The sequence below is a fragment of the Astatotilapia calliptera genome, chromosome 3, assembly GCF_964374335.1.
Source record: "Astatotilapia calliptera chromosome 3, fAstCal68.1, whole genome shotgun sequence".
Classification (NCBI taxonomy): Eukaryota; Metazoa; Chordata; class Actinopteri; order Cichliformes; family Cichlidae; genus Astatotilapia; species Astatotilapia calliptera.
Window position 1 is genome coordinate 33,906,430 of NC_137424.1, and position 25,877 is coordinate 33,932,306.

At 41.5% G+C, this 25,877-nt stretch overlaps 1 protein-coding gene across 2 annotated transcripts in view; it reads left to right on the forward strand.

Moving 5' to 3' along the window:
* The window catches only part of m1ap (meiosis 1 associated protein), a 59,968-nt gene extending 43,005 nt beyond the window's left edge, over positions 1-16,963 (forward strand). The window contains exons 5-12 of one of the 2 annotated variants that reach the window (XM_026161678.2): positions 4,268-4,423; positions 5,392-5,551; positions 8,286-8,427; positions 10,658-10,721; positions 10,824-10,966; positions 12,667-12,782; positions 13,017-13,071; positions 14,782-16,963. In XM_026161678.2, coding sequence (XP_026017463.2) covers positions 4,268-4,423; positions 5,392-5,551; positions 8,286-8,427; positions 10,658-10,721; positions 10,824-10,966; positions 12,667-12,782; positions 13,017-13,071; positions 14,782-15,018 — 1,073 coding nt within the window. In that variant the 3' untranslated portion in view covers positions 15,019-16,963. Of the gene's footprint in view, positions 1-4,267; positions 4,424-5,391; positions 5,552-8,285; positions 8,428-10,657; positions 10,728-10,823; positions 10,967-12,666; positions 12,783-13,016; positions 13,072-14,781 lie in introns of both variants that reach the window. The other variant, XM_026161675.2, reaches the window with a different exon arrangement.
* Positions 16,964-25,877: the final 8,914 nt, after the last annotated feature.

A 25,877-nucleotide genomic window follows, 5' to 3' on the forward strand; every position in this document is an offset into this window, starting at 1 on the left:
AACATTTGTGTCCTGTTCTTCAGTGGTGGGGAAGTTAAATGGCTTGTTTTGCATAAAATTTAAAATGTTGCATATAAATGTTCATATATATGTTGTGATTGCATTAAAGGAATTTAAATGGCTAAATATACAGGACATAATTCCAAACTATTGATGTGCATAGTAGCATACTTTAAAACCCCCCATTTGCATGAGCTCTCTGGAATTAGAAAATGACTGTCAGAAGCTTTCATGGCATTACAGGCCACAGTGTCCATCATGCTGATCCATATCTCTATGAAGGGGTAAAAACAGGGCTCCATGGAAGAGCTCAGCTTTCTCTTCTAATTGAGCATTAGTGTCATTAATTTGAACTCACAAGCTAATGTTGCACTGGTCAGCGGTCATGACAATGATGTGCTCTTCCTAATGCACAGAGTAAAAGGACGTTTTACTGGACGTGGAATGGAGATTTAGAAGACGCGCACACATAGAGTCAGCAGGGTAGTAATCTCGTACATGACCAAGGTGAAAAGCAAAAGGAAATAGTTGCATTAGTGCATTAGTAAAGATACACCAATGTGTTTGGTGTTGCAGGTGGCCAAATCCCTTGGCATCTTGCAAAAAAACTGTCGGTTAAACTCAAAATGATTTCTCCTCCCGCCCTTTTCTGAAAACAGTCTTGTGGGAAATTTCAGCAAATTCTGAATTCATTTCATTTTCATCGGCTGAATTATTCGACTCTTTTTGTTTGTGTATATATATGTGTGTCTGTGTGTTTGTGTGATCATTTTTTTTAAAAATTACGTCCCTCTAAGATGTCATCGGAAGCAACTTAGTTGCATCTATTTGGTATTTAATCACATATGAGTCAGGAGGATATGGTATCAGAGAACTGGATCAATGGAGACAGACGAGGAACACTAATGTAAAAGGAAACCATCTTGCACTTGACTGCGTTTGATAAGTCAGCATCAGATTCATCAGCTAATGTGCGACTTATCTTAAGGAAACCAAGTTTCTGCTATTTGTGCAATCTTATTTAACAAATGCATAGAGACTACAAGACTGAGAGGGATACAGCTGCTATGGGATGCTGCTCAGTATAAAGTAGAGACACTTTTAATGTTTGTTTTGGACTTTACCAGGGAAAATAAGTGGCTGTTTGTCTGTCTGGTATTTGGTGCAAGGAGCAAGTGTGCAATGGGCTTAAAGCACCTTTTTCAGTCACATCAGCTTTCTGTAGCTGCTGGGAACTGGTTAGTGAGTATATACCCAAAGTGTTAATACCATAATAATGAGTTGAGAAAGAATTATACTTGTTGATGTGCAAAAGCGTCTGATTGAAGAGCAACTTGCTATGGGACAGTTGGCCAAATAGAAGTGGAGGTGTAGGTATACTTTTGACCCTGTGTGGATTAGTTGTGTGCCCATTAAAGATGTCTGCTGTGCAATCATTCCACCCTGGAGAAAAGAACAGTTCAAAGAAGTGATTAAAAGCCCAAAGTTACCATTAAAGTGATGTCCATGATGAGTGGATATAACTGTGCCTTTATTAAACTTAGATTCGGAGTGTTTTTGTATATTTTTGTAAGAGAATCTACAGTTATTATCATTTAAAAGCACAGAAATGATGTGTGCTAATGTAAAAACACATGACGGGCTCTTTGGAAGAGAAACCACACCCTAACTAGATACGCATTTCTGTTTTATTGTGTTTCTTAAATAGAGCTTCATAATTCTGTCTTTAAGTACCACATTTTGAAATGTGATCTCATCCATATGTAGTATTGAGGTTTATTCAACATATTTATGCTTTTGCAAAAAAATAGTTTTGTGTTAAAAATGAGCATGATCTGCAAATATATAAAGTTGCAGTGCACTGAAAAGTCAAATGAACGTTTAAATTTCCTGTTCATGAATTTTACAGCTGACACAGAAACTGTTTATTTTGACATCTTCACATCACTTACTGTAGATCTCACTCATTTATTAGTCACATTTTTAGTCTTTTTGCTGGATTTAAACACCGCGGTTACAGTGCAGTGCTTAGTGTAAGAGGGGAGCAATCATAAATCCCTTCGTGACCACCCTGACTTTCTGACATCTGATAGAGACACACACACACTTAATGAGATTCGACTGCCACCCTGCATGCTTACCTCAGCATGCATGTCATGGTTTATCTTCTCAGGTACACACACACACAAGCAAATGCTAATGAAATTCAGGAGCACTATTAGACTTGTAGATCAGCGGTATGGGTCACTTGCTCTGACTCACAATTTAATGGCGTCTTGGTGTCTCATACCACCAGATCACAGAGAACAGAAACAGAGGGAGCGAGAAGAGATAGCGATAGGAGGATTTAACGATAACACATAATTGATTTTTTTGATCTTGCACACTTGCAGTAAACACACACACTTGGTGAACCGAGCAGAGGGAGATCTGTGTGAGGATTTAGCAGTGTAAACACATTCTTCATGAGCGCTGATAATCCTGCCAAAGAGAAACAGAGAGCATCATTACTTCAGCTCATTGCCATCTCTCCAAACACACAGACACATATATCAGGGTTAACTACTTTCACCTATTCTCTTCGGTCTTCAGTGTATTGCTCAGCAAAGAGCAGACACAAAGGGTGCATCTCGAATTATTTATGCCGCAGTGAAAAGGAATACACCTCATTTTCTCTTTCCTTTTTCCTTCTGGATGGACCACACAGCTAGAGTGTGGTCCACCATCCATCACCCACCACACCCACCCGTCTCTTCCCTAACTCATCTTGTCTTCATCTGCCTCCTCCTCCTTCCTCCTCCTGGTCTTGGTCTTTCTGTATTTATACTTTCTCCCCTGTCTCTTCTGTATACACCATTCTTTCTCTCTATTTGTCTCTTTGTTCTTTTAGACTCTTTCTCTGCAGTCGCTGGGTTTTTGCTCAGTAACATTGCAGTGTTGTAAAGTGAGATGCACTGCTCGCCCCGAGTACCAGAGAATTTCCAAAACTTCTTTATCCGTGTTCAGAGCAAGAGCAACATAGCATGTGTCAGGACAGTGTGCTTTCCCTGACACATAAAAGGACAACTTGTAAAGCTAAAGTGTCATTAGTGCATGTTTTGTTATCCTTTAAATCCTCCCTCTCAGCCTTCATCCTTCTCGGCTTCACACAGCAGGAATCCTACCGCAAGTGTCCATCAGCAAAAAAAGTAGCAAACCTAATCTCCCCCTCCTCCCCCACCCTCAGAGGATGTACTTATTTCTAGATAAGGCACTTTTGCAAACTTTGGCCAAGAACCAAAAATATCTTCTGTGCTGTAGTTCCATCTGACAGATGAAAGAAGCATCGGCATATTTTAGTCTAGGAATTTCAACTTTCTTACTTTCTCCGCAGTGCTCCTCACAGGATGAGATTAAGCACTTTGCCTACTCTTCTCCATCCTCCCTTCTGTCAACCTTCTCCTCCGTCCTTCCTGATCTCCTGCTCTCCCTTTAGTCCCATTAGTCATGTCCTGATGGCTCATTAACTATTAAAGAGCAGAATGAGGGAAAGAGAGGAGAGGGGCATTCTGCAAGGCTTGCCTATAGTCATTTGGTAATGGATATCAGGGGGTGAGATAAGCGAGAAAGCAGGAGATGAGGGTGGAGCAAGTCCGTGGGGTCTCTTTTGCTCGTCTGATGATGAGTGGGAGTCATCAGGCCAAAAAGGAAGACAAGTTAGGCCTTTTAGTATGTTGCGTCCTTTGGGATGAGGGAAAAGCTCAGAAGCAGAACAGAAGCACATTTGTTTGCATAAAAAGCTTCAAAATATAACCATCTTCAGTCTTGGAGGCTTTTATTCATTCTTAATCAGACAGGCTGAAGAAGGCTTTCAGATAATCCACAAACACTGAACCCTTGTACTGATAAGTTCACCGAGGCCATTTGCTACTGTACTTTGGATTTATCATATGTTGCTGCCATCTAGTGGCTAAAAAAATCCTTCTTTGAAAGTTGGGGAGTTGTTGAACAAGTTTATAAAAATGTTAAAAATGTCAAAATACAGGTCAAAAAATTTCCTAATGTTGTAAACCTGCTCAACATTTGGCAATAAACCCCTTTCTGATTCTGATTCTGATTCTGAAAGAGAATGTTAGTGTCAGTTTGTTCTAATTGACATTGTTTAATTAACATATGTCAAACTAATGAAAGAGGTTAAAATCTTTAGAACAATGCACTTATCACATACAGAGCCTCAGACAGTCTGATACAGCTTTTTAACACTATGTGTGTGCATGTGTGTTTGCAGACTCTCTGATGCTGGGGACAGAGGTCGACCTGCAGCAGGTGGAGAACACTGTGTTTGCCATAGAGACTGTGTTCAAGGCATGGCTTCAAGAACAGGGTGGAGACAGAGAGCACCTTCACCTCTTGCTACCAAGCCCCATGGATAACCTGATTCCAGGTTAAAATCTACAGCCACACACAGAACTTGAACACACTGATGTTTTAGGAAGTCAGAAATGCATTACAGTTTATGACTTTAACAAATACATGAAAGAAAGAAAGGTTTTTAATGCACATAAATACAGCCACATGACAAATACAGTTTTCACATGACTCTGTGTAGTTGTGAAAAAGTACAAATTTACAGCTTCCATAGAAATTAAGAGGGTAAGTTGCAGCCAGATGCTGCTAATCAAATGCACTTCATTACCTGATCATAAGCAAGTGTGAGCATCTCATTAGGAGCAGAGGTTTTGGCAGCAGAAGCAATTGTTTCTTCTGTTGAAAACCCTTCCCAGTAGTAGATATCCCAGCATCTCCAAAGTGCTCAGAAGAACTCAGACTCTACAGACCTCAGTTAGTGTGTTAAATGTTAAAGTTCATGGCAGTACAATTAGAGAAAGCCTAAAAAACTGGGTTGCCTGGAGAAAGCCTCTTCTTTCTAAAAAGAACATGGCAGCATGGCTTAGGTTTGTAAAGCTACATCTGAACAGTGTGACTCTTGGAACAGTGTCCTTTGGACAAATGAGACTAAAGTTGAGATGTCTGGGCACCTTATAGTTACTGGGTTGACCACGAACTCCTCTGAATACAGAAGTATTCTAGAGTCCGATATGATCTACAGCAGAATAGCTGAAAAAGACAAGATTTAAAGTTTTTAAAGGCCTCAACCCGACCCGAGAGCAGTTTAGAAACAAATATCCATAAACCTCAATGAACTGAAGCAACATTATAAAGAAGAGTTGGCCATTCATCAACAAACACCCTAGACTGGTCACCAGTCTGTCACACAGAGACAAACCATTTGGACTCACTTTCTCACCTATGGGGAACTTAGAATTTCTACAGTTCTAAGTTCTACAAACTACTGAATCATGGCGTGTACTTTGTTTTTAACATGACTGCATGTTTCTGTTGCATGTGCAGTGTGCGTGAAGTGTGACATGCAGGAGCGCATGATAAGCCCGGCGCTCATCCCGCTGACCCCGAACCTGGGAGTGAAGACTGAGAGCATTCGGGACTTCCTGCCTGGCCCTAAGGGCTTGGCCAATCAAAGCCCAGCACCGCAGACACTGAAAGTGATCAAGTAAGCGTGGGCATCGATGCTGAGGGCCTTCGAACTATAAGCACAAATAAAAGTTTTTAGGATCAGCTCACAATCACTTTGTTAGGAGAAAGGAAGACTTGTGTGTGCAAGATCCAATAACACGCGTTCTCTGAATGCACAGCTCCTTTGTTTGACTTGGGAGCATCTGAGTGCACTTTGTTCTGCTGGAGTTAGTGCTCCGAGGCTGTAAAAGCAATATGAGCACAAAGTTCAGTCGCTTTTGTAAGGAATTTTGTTGGCCTCGTAAATGTACAATCAGCATGATGGACGAGGAAACCAGAAGATAAAATATATTCCAGAGGACAGGAAAATGCTCATCGTAAAAGTCTGACAAATGAATAAAATCTTTCATACCAATCACAAAACAAATATGGAGAGTTTTACAAGCTTGTAGGTCAAAAATAGCCTCTGTGGACAGTGTCATACAAAAAATGAGCTACATTTGCTTCCTACAAAACAAACTCGTCATGTTATTTTAAACCTCACAGGGATTGTGGACACATGAACTGAATGTAGCGCAGTACATTTTCACTTTCTTCTCTTTCCTACCTGTCAGTAGAGGAATGTGTACGTGCCATTTTTTTCTCACAAACTCATGCAGTGCACTGAAGATTGTTTCATGGGCCAGCGCAAGGCCAGTTGCAGACACACTGGTGGTCCTGTGCTGGCCCATGTGTGGGCCACCTCTGACAATCCTGATCTGGACCACCAAAGGGCCGTCACTCTTTCCGGTATGTAATCCATGTGTAGGTTGTGTGCAGCCACGGGCCAGTTGCAGACACACTGCTGGCCCTGTGCTGGCCCATATGTCAGCCTAATGTGTACCTTAATCAAGCCATGTAATAACAACATGTGCCGGAACATAATAGTGCAAAAGTAACATGAAAAACCCTGTTTAGACAAGGAATGTACTGACTCTTTCATAGTGCTTTTCTACTCTCCCAGATTACTTAAAGTGCTCTATACAACATTCACACACTTTCTCTAAACTGAGCGCTTCCTAACTGCATTCATACTCTTGACATGCGGACTGGAGAAGCCAGGGATCAAACTACTAACCTTCCGATCAGTAGGTGACCTGCTCTACCTCCCGAGCTACAGCCACCCACTGGCAAAGATGAGTGTCATGGTCCTGGGTCGTGCGACCCAGTGTTTTGTGTTTAGTCTATTTTGATGTTTATTGTTTGTTTAGGTTCATTAAGTTATTCCAGCTCATTTGTAATTATATGACCCTTGTATTAAGCCTCCCTTGCCCTTCATGTGTTTATGTCTGTGTGTCTTGTGTTGTCAAGTTCATGCTGTCGCTTCTGTCATCTTCCCCTGTACTCCGTCTCCCTGGTTCGTGCATCTACCTGTCATGAGTCATGTCTGCGTGGTTATGTTTAGTTCATGTCATGTCTAATCTCCATGTTTCCTGTTTTACTTTGAAAGTCTGTATTCAAGGTCAGTGTATTTCGTTTCACCTCTCCTGTCCTGTCGTTAGGTTCATGTGTGTCAGCTGTGCTCCCATGTGTGGCCACTTCCCCTGATCATCCCTCATGTGTATTTAGTCTCTGTGTTTCATGTAGTCTGTGTCGCGTCGTCTGTGTTCCCACCCTCCGTGTTTCCATGCCCAGTCTTTTGTACTCCAAGCCATAGCCTTACCATAGTTTATTCCCAGTTTAGGTTTCTGTTTAGTTACTGCTCTTGTGCTGCCCTCATTCTTGTTTGTTTCTTTTGTGTTCATCAGCCACAATAAAAGGCTCGCTTTTGTTTAAAGTTCACTCCCGTATCCTCACTTGTGTCTGCACCTGAGTCCTCCTCACACTCTCCACACAGTCTGCCACTGTGGACCGTGATAGATGAGTAAACCGTCACTAGGTTTTGGATAAAGTGTACAGTCACAAACCTGTCAAACCTTATTTTGAAACGTTGGCTACTATAGCAGTATTGCAACATGGCATTTGGTTCTTCTAATTAAAATAGGAAAATAGGAACATAAATAGTGCAATCATTGCCAGACCTGGCCCACATCTGGATTGACATACACCCTGCTGTGACACCAGTTAGTCAGAAGTGCCAGCTTGTTGCCAAGTCTGGCCCAGACTTGTTTTCTATGAGCCTGGGCCACATAAACCAAACCACAATCGAGCCAGATATGGCATGCCATCACATAGACATTGCCATCTATGCCGGGCCTGGCCCATATCTGGATGACATACGTCTTATCATGCCAGAAGTCAACCAGCAGTGCCGGCTTGATACCAGATCCGGGCCAGACCTGCCGGCTGTGTGGGGTGGTAATGTTTTCATGCAGTTGAGGTAATGCTGAATTTATTTCCAACTCGGTGAACAGCTGATGTAATTTTTCCCTAAATGCGCACACGCATGCTACACACACGCTAATGATAGAAAGCAGGCGCTGAGGTAGAAACTTGATTTGCATTTGTTTTACATTTTCAGGACCTACAGTAGGAAGTAATGTGCGTTTGTGTGAACGAATGGGCATTCGTTTTGCATACCAGACGGTTGGAAAATTGTGCTGTTTATGTACTTGAGTTAGAAAATGGGTCACACTGCAAACGCACCTCAGCAGAGATGATGTCATTCTCTCTGCTCATGATGTTTTCCATATATTTGCATACTTACAGTTTTCTGCTGGAGCTCATTTCAGAAATGAAAAGGATTTCATTGTTTTTTCCATTGTTGGCGTGTGTGTGTGTGTGTCTTTCAGAGTTCTGCGTGCAGACGGAGTGTGTGAGAGTGTGTTGTACGGCCTTCCGCTGGTGATCCGCCCAACCACCTGCTGGCAGCTGGACTGGGATGAAATGGAGAACAACCAGAACTTGTTCCATGCCCTCTGCCACACACTCAGGGTGTAGTTTCTGTTTTTTCATCTTGTGACAATTGTCTTTATTAAGAGAAACTGACATTTTATGGCCGCATGTGATGCAGAAGTAAAACCCATTTGACCAGTCTACATGAAAGAATTTGCATAATGCAAATCTGGTTCCCGTTTTAGCGAATGTGGGAACGTGGGAGTCATGGTAGAATAGAGCAATCATATTCATGTTTGTGCTTTTGTTTGACGGTTGTGATTCTCAACTCATACAAACCAACACCAAAAACACTGGAAAGTTGTGCGAATTCAAGTACAAATAAAATGCAGTGGTTTGTAAATTTCATAAATCCATATTTTGTTTACAGCAGAACATAGTAAACATATCAAACAGAGAAAATGTGCCAGTTTAAGAACAGTATTAAATAATCTTGTGGTTTATGGTAGTAACACATCTCAACAAATTGGGACAGCTCCATGTTCAGCACTAAAAAGCATCGCCTATTTGTTTAACAACAGGTTTTTTTACCCCTCGGCTATAAAGGGCTGATGGAGTATTGACATCAGTCTGCTGGGGGGGGTGTGCAGAGGTCACATTTTCTGAAAATGCGATTTCTTGAATGTGATTGATTGATCATACTTTATTCATCCTGAGGGAAATTGGGTTAAGGCTGCCAGCCGTGCCAGCGCCGTCTTACTTAAGAACGAGGTGACAGAGGACTTTCAAATTGATAGCTCAGGTGGATCTACTTAAAAATCTCAGACATGTTAGAGGTCAGAGGTCAACTTTTCTGAAAATCATCTAGAATTTTTAATTGTTACCAAAGGTGCATCTAGGGTTAGAGGTGGCGGGTATTTTTAACTGTCTGCAAGCTGCAGAGACCGGTTGCTTCACATTCGAGAGAGGAATGTTGTCCCGTTCTTGTCTGATAAAGGATTCTAGCTACTCAGCAGTCCCACGTCTTCTTGTTGTATTTTCATTTCATGTTTTCAACTGGTGAAAGGTCTGGACTGGTGGCAAGGCAGTTCAGCACCCAGACTCTTCTGCTGCGAAGCCATGCTGTTGGATTAGCTGCAGCATGTGATTTAACATTGGCTGAAAATATGACTGAAATATGCAAGACTTTTTAAAATGATAATGATGATAACAAGCTGTCAGGTCTCTGCTCTTTAGTCTGGATGATGTAGCTTTTTTTCCCCAAAGGAATTTCACAATAAATTCATCTGACCACACAACAGTTGTCCATTTTAGCTTTAACCCAGAGAAGAGGTTTCTGGATCATGTTCACATACTGCGCAACTTCTTCTCTGCATGATAGAGACAGGAAGGGAATTTGTGGACGACTCAGTGAACTTTCTGGAAGTGTCCCTAAGCCCATGTAGTCAAACATAATCATAAAGAGCTGGTACCGGTATGTCCTAATGCATAAAAGCTCAGAAATGAAACTGTGTACTTTATATTTACATGATTCTGAGTATCTGTAAATAAGAGCCACATTGAGCCTTTTTCTGTATTTGGATTCCAACTTTACCTCAGATATAATGGCTTATATCCCTCAACTTTAATACTTCTTTGGTTCCCTATATTAATGTAACTGGTGCTAATACACTACTGAAGTTAATGTATCTGCTTCTGCTTCTGTTTTTAACACAGTGCTGCCCGAGAGCCCAAAGATCACAGGCATACAATGTGGATTTTCAGCCTTGTCACTTGCACACAGAGATTTCTCCAGATTCTCCGAATCATTTGATGATATAATGTACTGTATATTATTGATGAGATGTTCAAAGACTTCCCAATTTTAATGTTGAGGCTTGTTATTCTGAAAGCAATCCCCGCTTTGTAGATGCAGTTTTTTTGCAGAAAGGCGAACGTTTGTCCATCTTTACATCTAAGAAACTCGGGCTCTCTAACGTGCTCTTTCTCTGTTTCCAGTTAATATAAATAGTTCCAAAATGTTCCTCCAGCTGTTTTTCAGTAACACTTTTCCAGTCTTTTTGTTGCCCTGTTTTTGAGATGTGTTGCTGCCATTAAATTCAAATGTTCTCTGTTGTTTTTTTCATGAAATAGTCAAATGTCCCAATTTGAACATTTGCTGTGTTTAAGATATGTTTACATTTTACACAGCATCCCAGTGTTTCTGCAGTAATAACATAGCATAAAATTGTTTGGACCGTTTGATCGTCTTTTCATTTTAGCTTGTCAGCCTTGCAAGATTCTGCATATCCCTCCACGGTTCGAAAAGTTTTTGATTTCTCTCTTTCAGAGTCGTGACCTGTTCCTGCTGCTGCAGGTGGAGCCGGCTCAGAAGTCTGCAGCTGGAGCCTCAGGTCCATGTGTGTATTTGTGTTTATGTTTATGTGTGAGAGAGATGACTGTTTATCAAGGTCATTCGTGAACAATCATAGGCCGCGTGTATGTGTCCAACACAGGTGTGTATTCCCACTACATCCTCCAGCCATCTCCATCTCTGTCCCTGCTGCTGAAGCCTGTGGTCTCCAGAGAGTTGCTGCTGCCGTGCTCACAGCTGGTCTCGGCTCAGGACCCTGCACATCACGCCATGCAGACTATACAGGTTAGATGAGCTCCGGTTGCTCTAAACAATTTAGAGAAGTAGATAGAGACACTGAGAACCTCAAAGCAGAAGTTGATGATTCAACTTCAGTAATCTATCAGCACTGGTTACCTTTACATTAATACAAGGCAAGCTGTGAGCCAAGTTAGACAGACATCCTCACATCTGAATCTACAATACTTTGGCATACAGAGTTGTTCATGGTCAACTCTGTGATTGCAAGCTGCCCGGGTCTTGTGCCTGCAAAGCGAGCCTAAATCATCACACCTCCATCTCCATGGTGAAAGCTGATATGAGGGGACACTGTGCATTGTGGCCAAACATCTCCACTTGGTTCTCACCTGTCCAAAGCTGTGCTGTTCTTTTTAGGGAGAAAATGCCTTCTTATGACAGCCTTTACAAATAAGCCGCACTTGTTCAGTCTTTTCTAATTGTACTATCATGAACTTTAACATTTATCATGCTAACTCAGGCCCATAGATTCTGATGCAGCTCTAAGAGTTACATCTTCTTCAGGTGGATTTGCTGCAACGTCCCCTCAATGGAGGATTTCGGTATCATGTTAACACTCGCCTGAATGACCAGTTAACCTTTTAAAGACTGAACCATGGAATCATCATACAATTCTATTTGTATATACCTGGAACTAAGGACCACACCATTTGTTTATATGTCTTCTTCTTCTTTCACCTGTTGGATCACATACCCATCAATCACTTTCTCTAGCATCCTCTTGTGTCACTCCAGCCTTCTTCATGTCCTCCTTCACCACATCCATGAATCTTCTCTGAGGGTTTCCTCATTTCCTCCTGCCGGGCAGCTCCATCCACATCAGCACTGTCTCACTGTCCTCATGTCGCACCCTCACCATTGCCATTTCTTGCTTCCTTCTCTTCTTCCTTCAAAATTCTAAAAATTTTGTACCCTAGAAATCATGTTAAACAATCTGGTTAAAAAGTGCCCTGCTCTCTTTCACAGACATCTCCACCTTGACAGGTAGGTCTTCTGGACCAACCACCTTTCCACTCATTCTCTTCATAGCTGCCCTCACTTCCTCCTTTCTAATCTGCACTTTATGACCAACTGTCTTCCATCTGTCTTCCTCTCTCTTACATTTCCTACACCCATCAGTTCCTCAAAATTACTTCTTCCATCTTGTCAACACACTCTCTTCACTCATTAGCACATTTCCATCTTTATCTTTTTTCCACCTCGGTCTCTCTATAACCAACTGACAAAAGGCCCTCTTTTTTCCTTCTTTTAGCATCTAGTCTCACAAACAACTCACTGTAAGCATTTTCCTTTTCCTTTGCCACCTTTCTCTTTGCCGTATACTCCCACTATTCCTGTCTACTTTCTTCCTTTCCCTGTTCCTTCGAACACTTTCCTCACATTATCACTTGCACCCTGATATTAAAGAATTATAATAGTAATTTCATATTATGACCTTTACTTAAACTGCACACTCATCATCGCGAAGGCGAAGCACGCAAAGTTTCGATGACGTCTCAGGATGACGCTTCTGTGAATGTGATGATGACAGTATTAGACGTCATGTGTATTTTTGACAGGACATTACAGGACACGGTGCCTCGTCATTTACTGTGACTCACTTTTTTATTCTGAGTACTCGCTAAAGGTCGAAACAGGTCGCAGTTGAAATATTCAAATGATACTCGTGTGCCTTCTGTCTCTGTCAGAGCTGTCTCACTCAGCTGGATGAGGAGTTTGTTTTAAACCCTCTCACCCTGAGCAGTAACCTCTACCAGCACCTCAGGAGCCGAGGCCTGCTCTCCCAGCCACGATACCCATACAGGTCAGCAACACGGGAGGATCATGATGAGTCTGTGATGATATTTATAGAGATGATCAAAGCTCTAATTTAAAGAATGACGTGATCAGTGCCGTTAGTGAAGATGTAGCTAAGTGAAGGTGATTGTAACCACAAGCTGTTGCCAATGATAAAGAAGCTTATTAAGAAGATTATGTTCAGGTTACAGATATATGTTAAGGAGATGATACTGAGGAGCTAAGCTGTTTGTGTTCCCAGGATTCAGCCACCACAGGAGGGCCCTAAAAGCACAGGCAGCAGACAGCTACGGCAGGTAAACACAGCAGCTTTATGACAGTCTGAAGGTCACTCTGCGATGCTTATATATAAGATGGGGGAAGTTTATGGTTCAAGAGCCATTTGACCGCATTCTGATTAACCACATTAAACATCTTTCTATGGAGCGTGTGTTTTAGTAATGCCCTTCAGCCTCACGTCCTCATTTGATCACTAGATGGCAGCACTCGCTGCAGTCAGACACAAACAAGCCTTTTGGACAAAAACGTGAAAATAAACATGAGAATGAAAAATGTGAAGTAAAGCAACATAATCCAATAAAACAACCACATTGTTGTTTGGAGGCAGCGGTTGAGGACGAGCAGATGTCCGAGTTAAAGCAAACAGATAAAGGTGTTGTGCGAGCGTGCCCTCCGGAGGCAGTTTAGATAATCGGGCATTATTGGTGCACTCGGTTGAGCTGGAACTAGTTTTAACTGCTCAGTTTGTAGCCTGGTAGTCGTAAACTAGAGGTCAGCCAGTCTCAAACACTCTGAGGGTATTGTTTTTGTAAACTGTTGTGTGATGTCAGCAGTTTTGTTTGAATGGGAGCATCTGAGAGATGTATGAAAGCTGTCAGATAATGTGAGAATGCTAAGTAAAAACAATCACAGGTTTTTAAAGGAGGCCACAAAGTGAACTTGTGGTTAATGTTTAATGGTGCTTTGTGTTTTATAATCTTATCATGTCCTGGAAAGAAACTAGAAACTAAAAGTGCCAGATAAAAGTTTGCGAAATAAACATTTAAGCAGCTTCAGTGCCTAAAGTATCACAAGAATAATTTTGGATGCATATGAAGTCAGAAGTTTAGTTAAAACCTAAAAGTTAAATTTTATTTCAGGAAGTGGTTAAGTTACCTCATTGAGTCTGAGGATTACTGCGTTTCTGATGTGAAACAACGATAGTGTAGTGAATCATTCTTCAGTTTTATTTTAGAGTTTTCAAAGTGAGTCATAAACTCTGATTAAACGAGCACACAGTCTGTGCTGTGGTGCTTTCTGATACTCTACAATGTTGTCAAAGATAGCACTTTTGAGATGAAGTGGTTTTATATCACAAGGGCTTCTTCTAAAAGGTTCAGACTTTCCAGAAGATCATTCGACTCGAGGTTTGTCTGGTGTTTTGAATGTATCGCTGCTGTGGTGGCATCCTATTGGGTTTTTTTACTGTAATTCCAGACCAATATTCAGTGCTTTGGAGTATATTCCGAGTATTTTCTAGTAGAGTGTAGTATTTCCTGTGGATTTCACAGGCAGTGTATCGCTCGTGAACTTTCACCCTAATGTTTTTTTTTATGTATTCCCATCAACTGAGGCCTGCTGTGTCCTGAGGGTGTATAGCTGTTGGGAGGGTGACTCATCGGGGCTGATAAGGCTGCTCACATGCAAATAGTTCACTTCAGTGGGAAAACGCAGGGAAAGTGTTTATTCGCTCTGTTCTGTGGCGAGCTGTCACTCCAGCTGACCTCAGACTTAAAGTCCAAACATAATGTTCCTTTTTGCTGCGTTCACATGTCCTTCCTCCCAACTCCTTCACATCCTCCTCTTCCACTCTTTCATCTCCCGTTTTCTACAAGAAAGTGATCTTGAGTTTGAAATTCAGAATGTGTGTGTGTGTGTGTGTGTGTGTGTGTGTGTGTGTGTGTGTGTGTGTGTGTGTGTGTGTGTGTGTGTGTGTGTGTGTGTGTGTGTGTGTTGCCTCCATTCAGCTACAAAACTACAGTCGCCAACTGGGAATGAACAACAAGGTCAGGGCCACCGTTGCTCCGCTACCCTCCTCCTCCGCCGCCTCCTCTTCCTCCTCGCTGGGACCTCCTCCCAGCAAGGCCTCCCGCCCAGCTCTGAACTTCCTCAGCTGCAGCAGCAGTGGCAGCAGTCGGGCCCCTACCCGGCAAGAGGGAAACGATGATGATGATGATGATGATAACTCTGTGCTAATACAGTAAGAGTGCTGCAGGGTTAGTAGCAGAAAGTGAGGAAAAGTCCATTGTTGCACACTTCAAAGGGGTTCCAGTGGAATTAGCGCACCTGCAAATATATAGGCCCTCACATACACACACACACACACACATATTTGGCTAATTGGTCTCCACTGTAAAGCTGGTGAGCAATCAGGCAGCTCATAAAGGCTTTAAAGAAAGGAAGAGACAAGCTAATTTGCACGTAAATGCACACAGGAGGCCGTGCAACACGCTGCGAGCACACTTACTCTGCACTGCACTCTGGGTGGTTCTTCTGACACTTTCTTTCATCTCTATTTATTCTCACCGCTCGCTCGAACAATATTAGTTAGATCTGAATTTAACAAGCCTCCGTCGCTGCATTTGCAAGCATGTGCGTGTATGTGTGCGAGCGTGAATGTGAGAAAGGAAAGTTTCAGCTCGCTGCCATGTGCAGATTGCTGAGTTAGCAAAATGTCAAAATCACACACCGTAAACAATGAAAAAGAAAAAAGCAGGATAAAAGATGAAAAGAAGGGAAGCGGCAGGACAATGAAAGCCTTAAACAGTCACCCAAAAAAAATGGGGGGAAGTAATAAGAAGTTGCAAAAAAAAAGAACAAACGTGGGTGGTGTGTGGGAGATCAGAGGAAGATTAAAAGCTGATGGATGTATAAAAAGCAGTGTCTGCGCGCTACAGCACGCACGCTGGCACGCACAGCTTTAAGTCAAAAGGAAACTAGCTACAAAACTACAATTGATGCATAATAAACGAGACGTGCTGCATAAAGACTTATAGCGCGCACACATGCACATTCCATCTTGAGCTCCCGTTCGAACACAGCTTCACTGTTTCAACGAGCCAGAGACAGAGAGGCCTCTCTGCTCGCCTTTACCCCCGCCGCCAGCTCTCTCTCAGAGGGTTTAAAGGCAGCGTGAGGGGGAGGAGGGTGGATGGAAGAAAACTGATAAAATCTCCAGTGTGTTCTGTGAAAACGTGAATATGACAACTTTGCATTGGAAAAAAACACTCCGTTGTGTCTGCGAGTGAGTGTGTGTGAGGCGATTTGAAGTTATTACATCACTGCTGGTTTGTGCACAGTTTTATATTTACACCCCGACAGTGATTCACATTCACACATTAGTTACGTTTGTCCGTCGTCACTGTTATGAATTCCTTTCCCGTGAATGAGCCTTGTCACACATAAGTTTAATGAGTCTCCCGCCATTCCACCCCCTTACTGAACCTTATAACATTTGGCACATCCCAGTGGCCAGTGACTTCATGACGTTGTGATGTCACACTACTTCCGCATTCACGACGACAACGATGCTTTTGTCTCTGAGAAGAATTCACCCGGACCTTCAAAACTAGCCACTAACATTTTCCCCACTTCCCCCCCTCTCTCTCTCTCTCTCCCCCGTCGCTTCTTCACTCTCGCTCTTCACTTTCTTTTTGATTCTCACGAGCGCTGGAGAGCTGAGTCAACTGGTGTGAATTTCATAAATTTGTTCAGATGCAACGACAGCAGTCCCTCTGTCCCCGGAGAGGTCAGAAGGCTAGAGCCGGAGCTCTTCTGCGTGACCTGCACACTGTTAGACACACTCCTCATTAAATGTCACAACTGTTACAGATAAATGTGATATTACCAGAAACTGACAAAAGTTCAATTGTTTTTGAAATTGCAGGAAGTTTAACAGTGTCCTGCTTGTCAGGTGACTTTTTTGATTCTTCGTTCTAAAGCAAAAGGTCTTCTCTGAAAAATGTTTTGCATTTCTCGTTGTTCTTTTTTTCCTCATCTCACAGTGTTAATTCAATCGTGTTCCTGTTCAGCTTTCTTTCATATATATATATGAGGTGTATATATATATATATATACACACACATGTATAAACCTGTATCTGATCTGTTCATCTGCTGTGGAATAATAAAATGCCAGTTTGTGGGCGGATGATTGCGGTAACATTTCTGTAGCATAAGGTGCTGATAGTAGAAGAAGGGCACCTAACCGCCTTTAACCTTTTACCTCCCACAGGTTTCCCTGCACATTAATAACATTATTGAGTTTCCCAAGGATGAGAGCAGAATGAAAAGGTGTATAAATATGAAACTGTTGCATTTATTATTATTTAATGATTGATTGTCTTTGTCATCTTCATCATTATCACTTAAACTCCACTGCACAATTAAGTGCATCCAGTGTGTAACTAAAACCCTAAAAACGCTTTTCGTTTTAAGCCATTCACCTATTGAAATTAACCTTTTTAAAAGTGCAGTATGCACCTTATCCTTACTCATGAGCTCTGGGTCTTAACTGGTGCTACTTTTGTTTTGTCATCGATATTTCTTTAATTTCTGTGGTATGTGACAAAGGAAGCAGCTGGGTTTTTTGTCTACTATCACCAGACATCACTAGTAGGTGAGGACAGGACATTGAAAATAGTGTGCTAAGCAATAAACCAATCCTGCCCAAATCCTGCTCTCAAGTGGTCTGTTGTCAGGAGCTTTACCCATCGTTACATATAATGTTTCTTTCACCACCTTTTCTCCAACACAAAACACACAGTGGAATGTAACCTGACACGCTCCTCGACTTGTCCAAAAAGGAGGGGGGGGGGATAGAGGTAGAATATTATATATATAACATATACCTTAGGTGAATGTGCAGTAGTAGCATCTATGCTGTAGTAGCAGTAGCATGTGGTGATAGTGGGAAGGAAAAACTCCTTTTTAAAAGGAAAAACCTCCAGCAGAACCAGGCTCAAGGAGGGGCCGCCATGACCGGGTGGAGGTAAAGGAGACAGGTGAAAACTAAATGCTGAGTGGTGTATAAACAGGTGCGTGAAGAAGAAATACTAATGGGTGCGTCATGGGAAGCAGCCTAGGCCTATTGCAGTGTACCTAAGGGAGGATACAGTATCACCTAATGTTGTATGGTGATATGGTACTGTGAGGTCTTTAGGATAAGATCTGGCCTGATTGTTCAAGACCTTGTAAAACACTTTTAGCTACAAACTAGCATTACATGTGGTTAGTTACTGGAGTTAACTGGTTAGCATATTTATTTCAACACACACACAAACGTCTTTAGACCTAAGCTGTTAACGCTCCACACAAAGAATGAACTTTGGTCTGCAGAGAATATTTGTTGGGTTTGGTGGTTAATTCCCACATTCTGTTATTTTCTTCAGACTAATAATCATACACGCTGACATCTCTCACAGACTGTTACTGTTAACAGAAAAGATAGTGATTATATAGGAACCGACAAACATTCAGCAAGGGTGCTTCACAGTAAAACTTCTCTATTTGTTACCGAGCACGGAGTGATATTTTGAGAAGCGATGGTGTGTGCAAGTCTCTGTGTTGCTTTTGTAAGCTTAATTTACTTTATTTATTTGTTTGTTTTTTTAAGCGTAGGAAGCTACTTTCTGCCACTGTTATTTTTAGTAGTGTCTATTTAACCTTTTTGGTAACGCTTATTGCTCAAGAACAGACTAAATCATTGTTTTTAGCAAGATGAATATAGACAAGATTAAATTCTCCAGAAGTATTGGTTAAAGTTATAAAATAAAATAAAATGTTAGCTTTTATTTGTTTTCACGTCAAAGCTGCACCATCAATAGTGTCATTAGCAATGCATCGTCACCTTGCAGAAACCATATTGGAAAACTTCATGTCCAAGTTATTCATTCTAATAACTTCTAAAAGGGTGGTGTTTTGTTTTGGTTTGGGGTTTTTTGGGGGACGTAATTCGCAGACGTGTCTGTGCATCGAACTAAACTCGATAATTCTGAGCCGCGTAAAAAGGCTTTTGTGGTTCAGCTGTCTAAAAATGCGGTTGTATTCTTTTTTGTGCCATCTATATCTGAGTCAGGATAATATTAGTGCTTTGACTTCCTGCTTTATGCTCAATGTTCCATTTCCTTTTTTGCTGCAATCTGCAGAGCACAAAAAAAAACATGCATCAGACTCTCTGTCTGTCCCACAGACTGTAACGCATTGTCTCTTTCCTGCGATTGTCCTGACTTGCCACAGGACTCTGATACTATACACATGGAAGAATAAGCACAGGAGTCACAGTTCATACACAGGCAGAGAATAATTATCTGTCTTACCAGCAACGCTGAGCGAGAATTGAAAGAGGAAGTTCATCTCTGTGAGGAGGAAGTGAGGAGGTGAAGTCAGAAGGTTACAGAACCTGAATTGGAAACCCGTAAGAGAAATCTTGAAAGGTCTCTACTCCTACATGTCTGAAATGCATGCACATGTGTACATGTGTGACATAAAGTCAGGAGCACAAATCTCTGAAGAGTATGCGTCCCAGTGATTATCATCATGAAAAGCACAGAAACTAGAGAACCTGAACCTGAAGTGTGGTCCACTGAAGCTCGCTGAGAAAAATCACTTCTTCACCACACATAACCTCTGTGCAGATAATCATTGAGGTTTTGCAAATGAAGCAGCATGAATGAGAAACTGACATTTCCTTTAGGTAGCACTGAAAGAGAGCGAGAGTGAATGAACCTCTATTTCAGACACACATGACTGAATTGGTTTGCCCACGCAAAGCCAAAAATAGAGCGCTGGTGGTCGACCAAGTCAAACACGAGAGGAAACCGGACAGTTTCATGTGTGTCCCGTGTCAGAAAGCACTAACGTCTTGTCAGATGCCCACGACAGGAGTGTGTCATATGCTACGCATCGCAAAGTTGAAACAGAATGAGGAAACGATGCTCAAAGTCGTTTTTATATTAAGAGGTGCAGCTGACAGGTGTCAAGTTTTCACAAGACCAAAATAACCCAGCCATGTTTGACATAAAAAATGGCATTTGCACAGATCTTAACATTTGAAGCCATAGCCTGACAATACTGTTGTTATTCATTTATTCAGTAGAGTAACTACATCATTAAGAGGCTATTGGGATTCCTGACCTGATGAATCTCTCGGATGAAGTTTCCTCTGATTACATCAAAGCTGCACCATCAATAGTGTCATTAGCTATGCATCAGTAAATCTTTCGGCTCATTATTTTCCTTTTAGAGCTTCATTTGATGCAGTTGAGTCAGTTCACAGGCATTAACACAGAGTAGAGACCATATGTAGACCTTTGTATATTGTGTTTTGTGCGTTTTAGCAAATTAGGTAAACTTTACAGTTTTTTCTGATTGCTTAAGCACATTTTTTGTAACTATTGGCTAATTTTGCAAAACTCTTCACACAAATAAGAAAACCTGTCACCCAATTATCAAAACATTGTAGTTCTCTTGCAAAAGCAAACACAGCTAGATTAACTCTTCACACCTTCGTAAAAATGGTGTTTCCGTATCAAACAGTACACACAAGCCATCATCTACTAAGCACACAATGCGCCAACTGCACACCGATGGTATGAATACAAAACACATCTGGCGTTTGCCTTCCCTGTGCACAAGGTAGGCTATGTCAGTTTGAGCTCATACTTCTGTCATAGATCCATAAGCATAGAGGGATCCAAACTTCAAGTACTGGTGTTTATTCAAACACATCAAAACAAACACAAGTGTTTATTTCCAAGTATAGGATTATTTGCAATTGCCATAATGACTATATGGGTTTCTTGGTCTGCAGTGAACATGCTTCCTCTGCCCCCAGCATCTGGTCATCTAGCAATTCTGTAAAGTAACAATTTCAGTATTTTTACATCAATGGTATTGGTGTGTTTCTCATTGGCATATGGCAGTGCTACAAATCTTTGTGCGACGTGACTGTACTAACCGATTCTCATTTCAAGATGTCCCTATGGTACTTGCTACAGTGTAGCGGCTCGAGTTAGGCTGGACCCGTTGGCCAGCTACCCTCAGGGTCATTCCACGGTTGATTACATGGTCCACTATTGTAGCTCTGATGTCATCAGCAATTCTATTTCTTACTCTTCCTACCCTTCCTCTCCCCCCTCCTCATCTTCCTCTCCCCCCTCCTCATCTTCCTCTTGCTCCCCCTTGTCCTTGTCGTCCTATTCATCCTACTTCTTCACCTCCACGTCCTCTTCCTCGGCCTCCTCTACTTCTCACTCTTTCTGCTCCCTCCATTGTACTCCGCACACACAGCTTACCTGTATTATAGTGCTTAGGCTGATTGCAAAGTGAACTAATTATCTAAAAAAGTTTTCACATGTGAAAGTGTGCCAGACAGTTGGCAAATTAGTGTTAATGATAGCCATACATGTGTATACTTTTGCTAGGAGTGTGTTGGAAATTTGGTAATTGAGTGTTGTGCAGTGAATTGTGCCTACAGTTTTGCAAAGTGTGTGTTACAAAATTGCAAACTGAGTGCAAAGCAGTTTTTGTGCTTTTAGTTTTGCAAACTCAGTGAGTGGTTTTGCTATAAGTCTGAATAGTTTTAGAGATTGTGCTACAGGAATCACAGTTAGGGTTTAAGCATTCAGAAAAAACTGTAAGTACTAATGCATGGAGGTGGTGAGATAATCTGTAACCACAACTGTCCACAATCACACAGTTTTATGCAATTTGCAGATAGCCAAGCAATTGACTAATAATGAAGTGGACAGATATTTCAGAAGCAATGAGCTAGGCTAGCAGCTTCAGTCTGGAAGGCCTTGTTCAGCAGCTCATGGGCCTTTGAGAATAGATGACAAGTGGATGGGGAATGAAAACAAGAACTAACTGGTGTGTAGGGCAGGAAAGACTTTATATCATAGTTTGAAATCTAAAAAAATTAACAAGACAAGGGAAGCACCACAGCAGGGAATCCAACAAAGACTACAGACACAACAGGACCATTTATACAAAGAAGGGTAATCAGGGAAAGAAATACGAGGGTCATGGCAAAGCATAATCAGGGACATTGCATAAAAAGCAAAAGCCTGTCTTATTTTGGTAGTTCATTGTTCACACCGTCTTGTGTTTTCCCTCCCTGCTCTGATTCTCTTAATGGGTGGATGGGTTTTATTTCTAGTTGCATTCATGATTGTTCCAGGGGCTTGTGATCCTTTTGGGTTCTGGGTAACGAGGGAAGTGGGAACGACTGGCGATAAAGGCACACAGGGGGTCATATTAAATAAGAATACACAATTCTAAATTAGGCACAGAACCCAGGGGCTACGTCAATTTGAGGTTACTATACCGACTTCCTGACTTTGTTGTGTCCTAACTGCAAACATGCTAGCTGTGCGCTAGCTAACTAGCTAAACTATGGATGGACGGATTTCTGTTTTGTTTCTCAGACATCAGGGACAGATGTTTTCCTCTGCTCATAGTTTTCCTCTCATCTTTGGAAAGCTAGGATAATATGAGTGCAGCAGTTTCGTTTCTTTTTGCTGGTTTGTGTTCTGTCGTACAGGAACAGAGAAAAACCATTACAGTGAGCTATGTATATATTATCTATTACATATTTTTATGATTCATTTGGTTGCACATTTGCGTATCATAGGGCACTGCCCTGTTGGCCAAGCACCTACTGCCCTTCAATATGAAGCCTTCTGGAAAGGAGTTTTGTTTTCCTTCTCTCTTTCCACAGAAGCACGTGTTTGCGGAAAAAAAAAACAAGTTTCAGTGCCTCATGTTGTTGGGCTGGTCCTTTTCTCTTTCCGAAACTAAACTCTGACGTGACCTTTGACTAAAGAGGACGAGCAGGAGACCTTGGTGGGAAGAAGACAGTCACGCAGTGTTGAGAATAGACAGTGAAAAGAACAGGAAGGCTGTGACTGACATGATAATAGTTAATATAGTATGTGTGAGTGTGTGTGTTTGTGTAGACATGCAGTAAGTAACACATAGACCTCAAAGCTGCAGATAAAACTGTCTGGCCAGAGAGACTCATGTGTCTAGAAATGGTGCAAACACACCCACACACATACACAACTGGTGTCATGTCTGGTAGAGTAAAGCCTCTATATGTTTCTGCTGTCTGTTGATCATTCACAGCATCTTAACTTCGATGCTTTTGGTGTCACATAACCTGCAGCAGAGCGCTCACTGTTGAACTTGTCATTTTTCTCCATTTTACGGTGAGAAAACTCACAGAAGTTGATCTGAAACTGTGAAGTGAAGTCTGATAAAGCCTTTCAGTATGAGGCTACCACACACACACACACACACACATACAAGACAACAATGTACACAACAAGGGACAAATGGTGGAATCCATGCAGATGCAAATAACACCCTGATACACATCAGTATCGAGTTGTTCATACGTGTTCGTGCACCTTGCCCGTTGCAGATGTGTGAAAGGTCAAACAGATGAAGAGCAAAGTGTGAAGAACAAAAATGAAGAGGAGGTGACAGAAAGAGCGGGGTGCTTTCTGTAACGTCGAAATAAGATCTGAATCTTAGCTGGTGATAACGGATAAATCCATCGGTTTGTTGTTGAGCATATGTTGACGGGATACATGCAGATTTAGTTGTGACGGCCTAGCCCTCTTCTGCATACCTGTTAAGAGGCAGTTTAGCTTTACAGCCTGTCGTGGAGTTCATTGCGAGGCTGCGCTGCAACTGCTTCACACTTCAGGAAATGCACATGACCAAAACAGGCTTGATAGCCCAGCACATAAAAAACTGTAAAACCACAAGCTGATATTTTAGCGCACTGCTTTTTGAACACATTGAGCATTTAAGTGCGTCACTGGGCGAGCTTCAAAAGTGACGGTAGCTCAAAGTTGTTAACTGGCTGCCGGTTGTAGCAGCATTTGAAAGGGAGATATATGCATGAAATCGTGCTTTCATGCATAAGATACACATCTATGCAAGAAAGCTGCTATACAAGTACAGTGCTAACCCTAACCCTCCATTTTTTATATTTTGCTTAAAGATTTTTTTAATTAAGTGGTCTTGAACAATAGTTCTCCAGGCTTTCTGAAGGTCTGGACATTTGTACCTGACATTTTCAGAGGTTTCTTTCGGTTTGTTTTTTTCTGTTAATGATTGACCTTTGAATCAGTAAAGCATAAAAAGTACAGCTAATGATTTGCCATGATTTGGGGCTAAAATTCAGCCAGTGGTGTTGGAGATCTCATTAAAAACTGGAAATATGAATACACAAAAGTACAATCAGATATTCATCCATCGCGCAATACCATCTGGAAAGTGTAGGATTAAAAAAGGCTTCATTGACAGCATGCATGACAGTAATCCCAACTACACCACCAGTGCAGTAAAAGTATTCATGAATAGAACAACATGCAGTGGAGCACTAGCATTCATTGGATGGCTTTCCCCCAAATTTCTGCACCAATTTGCCATTTTCATGGCAAAATATAAAGAGGGTGGCTCAAGACTTTTGAGATACGACAGCATGGCTGACATCTCCATAGGGCCAGAGCCATGTGACATATGGGTCACCTGCTCAACCCAGTGAGCTATACCAGCGTAAGTTTATCAACTTGCACTGAATTATGTTGATTTTCTTCACTAACTTTAAATAGTCTAAATACTATTAATATAGTTGCTCTTTTCCAGTTTTACTGACCAAAAACACTTAAACAGACACATTCATTGAGGACTTTTATTGTGCAGAGCTTTTCCCTTTACACATTGTGTTGCTTTCCATCTGTATTAGTTTTCCCACCGTATAGATTTATCATCAGGCAACATAAAGCGATACTAAACTATACTAATCAGCCAGTCTGTTGCCAGCTGCAGCACTTATCCGTGATTGGCCAGATGCCGCTAACACCATCCTTTTCCTGTGAATACACAGGGGAAACTCTGAGTTGATTTAGTGAGTTGATAACCAGCTTTGTGTGACTGCTGAATCCCTGAATGAATCCAGATAACGGATGGATATCCTGCATTTATTGAAGTTGTTTCAAAGTACCGGGCCCGGATGTTTGGATTGCGCATTTATCCAGCACAGAGTTATCCACGCTCATAACTCTGTGCTCAGTAACACTGATGTTGTTGTTGTTGTTATACTGAAACAGACAAAACGGAGAAAGATGGTCTTTGTTTAGGCGTAACTGAAAGGATTAGCTCGGATTACATGAAAAAGTCCAGTGTCTTGTGTTTTAAACAAAGAATGAATGAATACATAGTGTGACTGGATTTTCTTAATCTGGTCACACTAACATCTTCTTCACATTTCTTTGCTTACCACATAATCGTTCTCATTTAGCTCCGGGGACTTTTTATGCGACCGTTTTTAAAAATGAGCCTAAAATTGCAACACACACTCGCTCTCACTGACAATGACATGAAAGAAATAAAATGTGTGTCACTTTATTACCCAAGACACTGCAAAGAGAGAGAAACAAAACTTTTTATGTCACTCGTGGTCTGCACATTTACACAGACAAAAAAATTAAATCACAGTTCCTGTTTTGGTAAATGATACTCAGGCAACCGTGTCAAAGTATTTCAAAAAAGTAAAAAGAGTCAGTTGCGCGTCTAAAATGCTAAACTGAACAGCTGAAATGTGCAAAACTGTAGCTTTTTTTAAAGCTCGAACAAGTGGAGTCACATGAGATAAAGAACGCATTGAAACCGAACTCAGCATGAAAGTTTGCGCAGTTTGCTTTATGGCCAGAATTTGGGCAAAGTCTTCTCTGGAAACAGACACTGTAAATGTGTAAACAGCTTGTTTTGGATATTCCAAAGAGGAAGTGCTGAACCGAATAAAAGAAAATGTTGACTGCATGAAAACAGTGCCGTAATGTGTGTGTGTTGTGCCCTTTCCCCAGCATTTTTTTTTTCTCGCAATTGGTTCACTGAGAGTTTAATGAGAAAGACAGAAGCTCACTGCCGCTCTTGTACTTTGTTTTTCTTCCCTCGTTCTGTCTGAAAGAAGAAGGAGTGTTAGAGAAGTTGGGAAATTTACTTTCAATATGTAATCCAATTACTCCAGCAGCAGGTGAGGGAATAAAAAA